This window comes from Aplidium turbinatum, chromosome 8 (assembly GCF_918807975.1).
Source record: "Aplidium turbinatum chromosome 8, kaAplTurb1.1, whole genome shotgun sequence".
NCBI classification, from domain to species: Eukaryota; Metazoa; Chordata; class Ascidiacea; order Aplousobranchia; family Polyclinidae; genus Aplidium; species Aplidium turbinatum.
This window is the reverse complement of record NC_137479.1, coordinates 32,271,412-32,282,028: the sequence shown is the minus strand read 5'-3', so window position 1 is coordinate 32,282,028 and position 10,617 is coordinate 32,271,412. Positions and strand designations below refer to the sequence as shown.

The 10,617-nt window shown below is 40.6% G+C and overlaps 1 protein-coding gene across 1 annotated transcript; it reads left to right on the top strand.

The window, feature by feature from the left end:
• Positions 1 to 1,181: 1,181 nt before the first annotated feature.
• Positions 1,182 to 5,909, top strand: LOC145775090 (glandular kallikrein-3, submandibular-like). The gene is made up of 5 exons (XM_082586287.1): positions 1,182 to 1,301; positions 4,469 to 4,610; positions 4,720 to 4,843; positions 5,119 to 5,291; positions 5,553 to 5,909. Exons 2-5 carry the CDS (start codon positions 4,500 to 4,502, stop codon positions 5,763 to 5,765), a joined length of 621 nt encoding a protein of 206 aa, XP_082442413.1. The 5' UTR covers positions 1,182 to 1,301; positions 4,469 to 4,499; the 3' UTR covers positions 5,766 to 5,909.
• Positions 5,910 to 10,617: the final 4,708 nt, after the last annotated feature.

The following is a 10,617-nucleotide window of genomic DNA, read 5'->3' as shown; positions in this document are numbered from 1 at the left end:
CAGGCATTCGGAATTTGACTAGCAAAACGAACGGACTGAATTTTAGAACGAGAAGGTTAAATTCACGCCGGGAGAATGTCACTCACCCGACACCCGTCTCAATAAATTAAATTAGTTAGGTATTTTCTCAACTCCCCGAATACTAAAACTTGTAATATTGATAAACAATAAAATGTATGATTCTATTTAATTCGTTTGCCTTTTGTAGGAAGTCATACCCCTAGACTAGACAGCCAGAAGCCTAAATTATCCTTCTAAAGTATACTTTTAAATTAGAGACTTAGAGTCTCAATATTCTTTTAAATTATCCTTTTATTTTATAACCAAATTACGACAGTAAGTTAGGCAAAACCCTACACTGGGGGCTCGTCCGAAGGCGAAGTGTAGGCCTAACATTATTTAAAAATACATTCATCAGTAAGTGCTTTTTTGCCTTAGAAACGAAAAAGTGGTAGCGTGGCGTGCTTGCCAGATTCTTCATATTTTGCTTGCTAAAACTTGTTAAACTTACCTTTTTGCTTAAACCTACGTACGTGCGAGGTCATCAACGTAGTAATCTTTTATTTTAATATCTCATCAACTTCTATATATTTCCGCTATACTCACTTGCTGTTTTTAGTGTGTTGTGGAATTAATTAGAGGTTAATCATCGGTTTGTTTGGTTAGTTAGTTTAGATTTTAAGTTAGAAATAGAAATTGTGGCAGAGTTTGCTTGCCAAATCTTTTAGGGCTGATCTTTCTGTTTTTTCTCCAAATCTTTCTGCTTTGGGGTGAAATTTTCTTGAACTCTTTGTTGGTGTCACCAAGGAGGTGCGCAGTTGCGCACATTATAAATTAAGTTTAATTCATTTTTTCAAACCAACTTGCGTCCGGAGGTCGCCAACGTAGTAACAGTTGTTAAGAATGTTTTTGTGAGTCGATTGATTGTAATGACTGTCTGATGGAATTCTATCTAATTTGACTACACAAAATCTTTTTAAAAAACTGCTGTTTTATCATATTTTTTAAATGAATCAGACGTTAATCATTTTCATTTGAACGAGTTTTATTTCTGCATCTTATTCTTCTTTTCCGAAATCTTTCTTTTTGGTGCTGACAGAGATAGAGGCTGTCTGGGGTCCCTAATTTTGACATTGTATTGCTCTTTGTAATAATCAACGTAACTTCTTTTTTGATCGGGAAAGCAACTAAGTGAAGAAGGTATTCTGTAAGGTTTGTTTCAGTAGGGACTGGTAGCCTAAAAGTTAAGTAACTAATTGTGTATGAAACAAAGACGTAGAAAAAAAGAAACCTAAAGAACGGTAATGTATTAATATTTATATTGAGGCATTTTTCCTTTACGAAAACTATTCACTAACACACATCCACAAAAAGATTAAGTTGCTTCAAGCTCACCTGGCACCGTTAACTCAGCCGGTTGACTCCCCAGACTTCCTCGAAATCGAATCTCTATACAACCAGTCAAATTACGGTTTCGAAGATTTGCAATCAATCCTGATCGCTATCAGTGCTTCCCAACTTAATAATGAACGCATGCACGATTTCTTACAGTCCAACATCGATGGCGACGATAGCGCAGATATGCAATTCGTGTCATCGACGCTTAGCCAAGTGATGTCAAATGTTTTTTTTCAAATTCTTTCCTCTATTACAAGCCCATTTATTAATACATTGCTAGTCGTATTGTTGTTTTTATCCTTCTTTTGGAGTGCTGTTCTTACTATCATAGCGCTAAAGTATTATCTTCCTGCCATCGCTAAAAGCCTGCGATCATCCGCTGGTAAATTACAACAGCGTAGACAATCCCAGCGTCAACCCACACAGGAAAACGGGGGAGAAACCCCACAAGCCCAACTTACACAAGGGTAGCTTTATTTCTCGCCTGTTCTCGCATTTTAATAGCTTCACGCATAAGCTTGCATCTGCCGCCATGATTAAATCATGTCGCCTAGTGGTTTGAACAATTTTATGCTATATTTTGTTATTGTGTTATACTACCGTGTACGTACTTTACTTATTACATGTACCTTGCGAATGCTACTCTGTATCGCTTTTTACAGAAGCTCCACCGCGCGACAAGGTTGCTGCTACGACGAGATGCGAGAGACATTGAGAGACCTCAAGAGACCTTGAGAGACTACAGCACTACGACGGATGACACGACAGAGTTCTCTATCGCCACCACACGGTGACTCTCATCAACTTACCTCCACGCGAGATGCCTCTATTCAGAGATGCCTTTACTTAAAGAAGCTCTGCGCAGACGACGTCAACTCGGCTAACCTCATAGCCGCCAACATGCACCGAAGCTGCATCGTTAACTTTCAACATGGTCAATCCCATGTCCGCCGTAAAACTGCACTACCGTGCACAGTAGTTGCATTGTTACGCACTCAAACCTTCTTCACACAAGAAGCACTCTACTTCAACAACATCGCCGCAGCATTCAGCTGCCCAAGACGTCTGCTTTACAGCTTGCGACCTTACAAGCTGACCACTCATTCATGTCGTGCTCACTGCTCATCATCCGTCAACAGACATAAACTGAACTGCTCATCAGCACTGCTTGTCAAAGTCTCGAACTCAACATTGCTCGAACTCAATAGCATATCTGGTCCTCAAAGACATTACTCTCATGAACGCCATCTTCGCCTAGCACAACTCTCGCGCACGCGTAGCTCACCGCTATTCTATTATTATTATGGTTGCTTCTATGAGTGTCAAGCCTATCTCCCCGGACGCGGGGCATGAACAATCAAGGACACTCACCTGCCTATATAGCCTAACCTACCATATTTGTGTATTTTATCTTGCAAGTGCAATCTGTGTATATCATACCAAGCCAAAGGGCTCCCAGGGAACTAAGACATCGCCTTATCTCTTATGATAACCGACTGTTACCCCTGTAACCGCAACTACTGTAGCCTATTACAGTCCCGCAATTATTGTAGCCTATATCGTAGCCTACTAAGCCAAGGGCTTCCAGGGAACTAAGACATCGCCTTATCTCTTACGATAACCGACTGTTACCCCTGCAACCGCAACTACTGTAGCCTATTACAGTCCCGCAATTATTGTAGCCTATATCGTAGCCTACTAAGCCAAGGGCTTCCAGGGAACTAAGACATCGCCTTATCTCTTACGATAACCGACTGTTACCCCTGCAACCGCAACTACTGTAGCCTATTACAGTCCCGCAATTATTGTAGCCTATATCGTAGCCTACCAAGCCAAAGGGCTTCCAGGGAACTTAAGACATCGCTTTATCTCTTATGATAAACGACTGTTATCCCTGCAATCACGTTATCGACTACTTGTTAACTTATGTGTGCGTCCAATCTCCTCATCCCACGAAAGGAGGGGGGTCATGTGTCTTCCCCTAGCAATTGTTAGCCTACAATTGTCAATTTTCTTTGTAAAAAACATATCTTATAACCACACACCTATATATTATTGCATCATGTATAACCGAGTTATTGTAATATTATTTATCTGTTATTTTGCCGTAAGGAGGGAAGTGTGTAACATGTACCATGTTTTTAACTAACAAAATTATATTTTAACATTTAACCGAAAATTATCAGTATTGCAAAATGCATTTCAATGCTGCAAATTCAAAACCTAACGTTCTCATAGAACATAAGTCAAGCTTCCTGTTAACAAACGCCACTCACACAGAATCTAGCTCAACACATCTGTATTTCTAAAGCGACATAACTATGAAACCGGTATAGCTTTTCCCTTGATTCTTACGATAGCTGTTATTGATGAAAAGGCTCTACCGGTATATTATGAAGTAAGCGGGGAATTGAAAATGACAGGCATTCGGAATTTGACTAGCAAAACGAACGGACTGAATTTTAGAACGAGAAGGTTAAATTCACGCCGGGAGAATGTCACTCACCCGACACCCGTCTCAATAAATTAAATTAGTTAGGTATTTTCTCAACTCCCCGAATACTAAAACTTGTAATATTGATAAACAATAAAATGTATGATTCTATTTAATTCGTTTGCCTTTTGTAGGAAGTCATACCCCTAGACTAGACAGCCAGAAGCCTAAATTATCCTTCTAAAGTATACTTTTAAATTAGAGACTTAGAGTCTCAATATTCTTTTAAATTATCCTTTTATTTTATAACCAAATTACGACAGTAAGTTAGGCAAAACCCTACAACTATAACATATTTGAAAATGGGGATGCTCTTCGTTGCTTACGCAAAGTAATTGTTTATACAATCCATGAATGTAATAAAATATTTTGGTGAAACGTATCAACCTGATGCTTGATAAAAAAAGAAAAATGTTTCTATTTTTTTTTATTTTATTTTTTAACTTTTCGTTTGCTTGACCATCAAGGGTATGCGCAAGAAGACCATCAAAGCGTTTTGCTCTGTGACGTAACAAGCGCAGTCTGACAAAAATCTGACCACTGGTCTCTATGTTTCATTTTGTTTCTAATGTTCAGCGACTTCAAGGACCAGCCCCACCTAGTGACTATGATGGCCGGCATCAAAAGTTTGCGGGACCGAGGCCAGAGAAGGTTGGCGCGAGAGATCTTTGTTCATCCAAGCTACAGGGGCGCGGTGGCTGATATTGCGTTGGTGCAGGTGAGTGGGATGATGATGATGATGCTTATATTATTTTCATTGATTTTGCAACGAAATATAATTGTGATGCTTAATTTTAAATCCTTAACTTATGTATTCCCCTTTCCAGGTTGACACCCCTTTTGAAGTGGCCACAAATTTAAGGCCGGAAATTCCCGTTCGCCCCATTTGCCTTCCCCGTGGAGAAATCACACCGATTGATGCTCATTGTTACGCTGTTGGCTGGGGGTCAAGTGAGTTTCTTGTTCTGGTTTGAATTTGAAACAACAAACATGGGAAGGAATAACCAGCTCTCTCCAAGATCCTGAAGAGAAGATCAAATCTCTTTTGTCGCATCTTGACTTTGTACCAACCAAGTGAAAGAGAATAATGACGTCATAATTGAAAATAAAGCTTTTGACATTAAACAGCAGCGAATGAATAATGAGATTTCAAAGCTTACATCCAGCTGTAAAGTTTTTGTAAAACGATTTCTATCGTTTGTTGAAACCGAGTACTTTCTATTCAGCCAACCCCGACCCGAGCGACCATAGACTACACAGACACCTCCAAGTGGTGAAACTTCGTAACTTGGATGTCAACTCTTGCGTGGTGGGATACAAGACGGATCCAATCATTTCTGCTATCGATCAAAGTGTACTGTGCGCTGGGGCGCTATCTGGCGGATATGATACTTGTGCAGTGAGTGGGACTTTAATTTGTTCTAGCGATATAAGAATTAAACGACCCACAAATGAATGTGGAGCTGCAACCGACTAAGTTCAAAACTGATTCTCCTCCAATTTGCAATTTTGATCACAACTGCAAGAGATGGCTCGCGACCTCATCAAGGGATCACTGGCGCTACAAAGCTATTCCTTTAATTTCCTCACCACCAACAATTTCTACATCATGTAGAATGTGGCAGGGTTACCAATTTGTAAAAACCTTTAATTTCTCCAGGGGGACAGCGGAGGACCTCTCATGTGCCAACGGTGTGGCTCATGTTCCTGGTACGTGGCAGGAATCACGTCATACGGGGCTTCGACGTGCGCGGTTGCCAAGCGACCAGGCGTCTACTCGAAGGTGATTGAGCACGAGCTCTGGATCGACATCATCACCGGGGGAATCACCGACGAGACGCTGTTTGAGCATGAGGAAAGCTGTCGTTTGTGACGTCACACAAGCACAATGGGACTTCCACTCAAGTTGCATTGCGTCGAACAATGAGCGACCTCTGCGCAGGCGGAAGTATGGTTCACCATCACGACTTGTGTTTAATCTCGTTATGACAGTCCTGTGTTCGTTCATTAAAATACTACTGCAATGAAAAAATAAAGTTAAATGTCAGCGGTGTTGTTGTATGATTACTTGCTTTGTCATTACTGTAAATGAAAAGTTGTAACGAAAAGTTATTTCTGTTGTTTTTTCTGTTTCTATCTGTTGATTTATTGACTGTTGAAATCTTTACCCTTGGACAAAGAAAGCTTCTTGAAGAGCTTAATCCTGGCACTTTCGCATACTTGTAGTGGCTTTGAACCACTGATGCCATCCATTAGATGCCGCTGAATGGAGAGCAGTCCTTATCGTGTGTTGCTTAAGCGCCCACGCCGAGAGTCGAACCAGCGCCGCTTGATCTTGGTCTTCTGTAAGAACATCAACAAATGTTTAGATATTTCTGTTTGAAGCTATAACAATGTGCCTCGACTAAGTTGCTGGCGGCCACCTTAGAATTTAATTGCATATTGACGACACAATGAGCAGCGTTGAAGTTTTGAACAGCACTGAAATGTACATTCTAACAATCAGAGATAAAGTGAATGTCTTCTGAGACACCGAGACCTAACCCTGGCACGCCGTCAGCAAGAAGCGGTTGACTTGATCACATCGAAAATTTTGTTTGAGAATTATTAAAATAAAGTTCAACCAGCCTCATGTTTAATGAGGCTGGTTGAACTTTATTTTAATAATTCTCAAACAAAATCAGAGATAACTTTTTTTTTTTTAAAAAGAGTAGAAAACTTTTGCAGAATTGATGAAAAACGTTAAGTTCAGCATAGTCTCGACCTTCTGGATCGCATTAGTGACGACAACGTAGGTTTTTGTTATTTGTAGTTTCATATTGTCAATCTGCATCAGCTTTGCGTCTGCATCAACAACTACAGCGGCTGCAATTCTGATACAATTTTTGTATTTCTGTCATAACTTCCAACAAAATATCTGAAGTTCGTTCATCGCCTGTTAATGGCTGGTGACTTACCAATGGGGGAATTGTTGTCCTGCTTTGGCCACTACTTGCTGAGCTTGCCCAAAACATTTGACACCTGGGCCGAATTGAAACATTTCTAAAAAGTTTCCAAAAACCGCATGTGGAACCAGAAGATGTTTAAAATTACAGTGCGCTTCGTAGTTTTTACATCAGTTCAACGTCATCTGATGTTGGGTGGAGCATAAAGTACGGGCTTGGTTATATAGAAGGAAGTGACTCCAAGTCATTGTTCTTCGCCGCCCGCGCGATTGCGAGGATGATGCGTGATCTGTGTCGGTGATGTGGAAAGTTGTGAAACATTGTAAGGACGTTAGACGAGCGAAATATAACATTGCAGCAAATATGGACAACTGCTTGTGTAGGAAGTGGCTTATTGTTGTCTGTTGGAAATCAAACTTGCTGAAAAACCCAAAGTCTATCACAATAAATTGTCCAAGTTGCGAGAGGTGTGAATTAGGCAAGTGTGGAATAGCATTCCATACAACAATAGGAAAGGTTGTGGTATGCCATTTTTCCCACATCCATGCTTGATAGACCATGCGTGTCGCCGTCCATCAAGGCAGCGATGGCAAGATCGAGCTGGGACTGATACTTAGAGTACCTACTCAATTGCAGGGCTAGCCGAGACCCAAACAGCAAATCAACTGTTTTTGCGTTGATTCAACGTCTGCAGACCTTAATGTTTGGGATTGAGGTTGCCATCGTAAAACTATTGGATCAAAAAAGTTATTGTTTTTGCATCATTTTTTGCGTTTTTCATACAACATTGAACACTGAAATTCATGCAAAAACATGAAAGTATCTTGGTAGGCTACACTTGCAGGCAGGAGGTGCCCGATGAGAATGGAGTTAAGTTAAGCTTTTGAAAGGTACCAAAGCATTGTTTGAATGCACTGCAGAAGTAGAAGTTTCGTGTGTAGTTCTTATGGGCATGCACTTTGCCTTTTTAAAAACTTGTCAGTTTATTGCTCTAGCAGAGAGCTCAAACAAACAACTGGAAAACATTTATTGGCAAAAAGTGTCAAAGCGATTATGTTAGATTCAGCAATGTTTTCCTGCAGATGTAAATAGCCTACCCACCATTACCCAATGCTTCAAACTTTGGCCTTTTGCTTGTTTTTGATAAACAAATTGATTGATTGATCAACGATCGCGGTAATGAGCTGATAAAAACGTGCGGTTCCATTATCATCAGAAAACTTTGTAATTTCTGCAACATGTCAAGAATTTAGACACAGCAGTTACGTCAAGGAAATGTTACGTTGTGCAGAATATATCCACCTTGGCCAAGATGAATTGCTATGTGAGGTGACTTCCAAGGAGCGACTGCCAACAGGCATAAAATACATTCAGTTCAGAATTGTTGCTCAAATAAGGATTCTACTTGCAAGCCAGGGACCCCTTGCCGATATTTGTGTATACATTGGAGTTTTTAAAATGAATATATCTTGCAACAAAAAGAAAACAATACCAATGTTTCTGTTATGAGAACTGCTTGCAATTATTGTTGAGCAAATTCTTTAAATTGTGAAATTCATAATTCAGCATAACAGCCATCCGCACTTGCTGTTGTTTCTCTGGGCAAGAAACTTTACGATAATTGCCTCTACCCAATGATCGATTTCGAGTAATGGGTAGTACCAAATTTAAGTCATAAGTATAAGTAGAGTAGACAACCGGAAACAGACATTGCCGTCGGCTGCAGCGTGGGTCAGGTGTACGTTGGAAGGCGTACACCGATGCATAGCGCTCAAGTCCGCTTTCCCGCAATGCAGGATAAAGATATGAAAAACGAAACAAACATGTTCATTGAAAAATAAGCAAAATGTCTGTTGTCTCTCTCACAGGGAATTAAGAGTATGACGTCACAGTGGGCTGTCAAGCGGAACAAAGACATCGTTTCTACAGTAACAAATGCAAGAAGAGTTTTCAGTTCAGTTCAGTTGTTTTTTTTTCTGACCATCACAGCAAAAACAATACACGTCAACATAGCAAAGGTCGAGAAAAAGTAGAAGCGACAAAACGCGAACGTTAAAACGTGCTGGCGAACGAAGTAAGTAATTAAGTTAAAAAGAAGTTTGGCACAGTCGCAACACTTTCAGAAAAATTTACGATAGAAAGGGAAATAAAAAAAAGGAAAGTTACAAACAAAATATAAACAGCAACAACATATATTCACGCAATAACTTTATTAGCCCATACAGCTTTAGCTGATATTTTCAAGATTTGTTTCATAACAACAGAATGGTTCTGTAGCAGTCAGCAGGGCTTGTTCTGACGCAGATGCAGAAATATCTGTAGTCGCAAATATGAGGCAGTAAAGTTATTGACCTTGTCTATTAGTGTGCAGCCAACTGGATGTGGGTCTGGCAAGGTTGCACGTTCGCGATCACCACCGTGAGGTCACAATTAACTGTTTTGAAACTAAACAATATCCGCAAGTCATGTTTCAATCGGGAAATAAACAAGTGACGCGACGATTAAAGATTTAAAGTCATCATCCTCTCCTGTCCATCACGTGCGAAGGGTATTGTGACGTTAAGGTGACGAAGCAGTGACGTGTCACCCAACCAGGCGCGGATTTATGGGGGGGGGCCCAGGGGGCCCGGGCCCCCCCCGAAATTTTGTGAAAAATTGTATGTTTCCGCATCAAATGGTTTGATATGCTTCTAAACAGCTGATATTAGTCCCTCGGCATCACAATTGATGAAAATGGTTGTTTTAATGTCTATTTTCTAGCATATCGTATATGTCGTAGTATCATTGTTCACATCTGTTTAGCTTTTTCTTTCTTTTTAATTGATTTTCAAATTTTCTGGCCCCCCCCGAAAAAAACTCTTAGATTCGCGTCTGCACCCAACCATAATTTTTCTTTGATTTTTCTTATCCTTACGCGCCTGACTATATTTACTAGCAACCCTATGTGGGTTTTTGCGCTGAAACTAACTCAAGAACGAATCGATAATGTAAATAAAGAAGGTAAATGACGACATTTAACTTTTTTCTTCTTTTGCGTGAAGTCTGCTGACGAAAGGGACAGAGTACAGGAAATAAAATTAGCTTAATAGGCTATATTTTGGTCTTTGTGTCTTAGCCTATTCAGGCTTACGCCTGGTGGTTGAAGATTTAGATTAAGTGGACGGGAAGGCAAGGAAGCCAATCTTTGTGTCCACCTTCAGGCACACCTTTGTGTTTTGCCAAAGACACAGCCGCATGCTCTTAAAACCTGTACCGAACGCCTTTTTGAATGTCGAATCAGGACTCTCACCACCTCACCCAGCATTCACAGCAGCAGGCCCGGATTTAGGGGGGGGCAGAGGGGGCAGGTGCCCCGGGCCCCCCGACTTTTGAAGGGCCCCCTACGTGGAAAAAATGTGATTTTGTGTTATTTTTTCTTCCTTTCAGCCTTAGAAGTTTCTTTAAAATGGTGTGCAGTGCTGGATTGATGCTACTGTAGACGCAGAGGTGGTTTTTCGCGCCGTAGGCTTGAAAAAATTTTTTGCAGGGGGCCCCCCGATCTAAAAGTGCCCCGGGCCCCCCATCAGCTAAATCCGGCCCTGCACAGCAGCCTACAATGCTTCTGTCCAATGCTGCCATCACAGCAAATTCGGAAAAAGCACAAGATTTAAGAAAAAAAAGCACAAGATTTGGATACAAAAGCACAAGATTTGGATACAAAAGCACAAGATTGCAAAATTGAACCTTTGCGACCCATTTTGAAGAAAAACATGACTCTGAAATCAACAGTTTAGAGAAGAT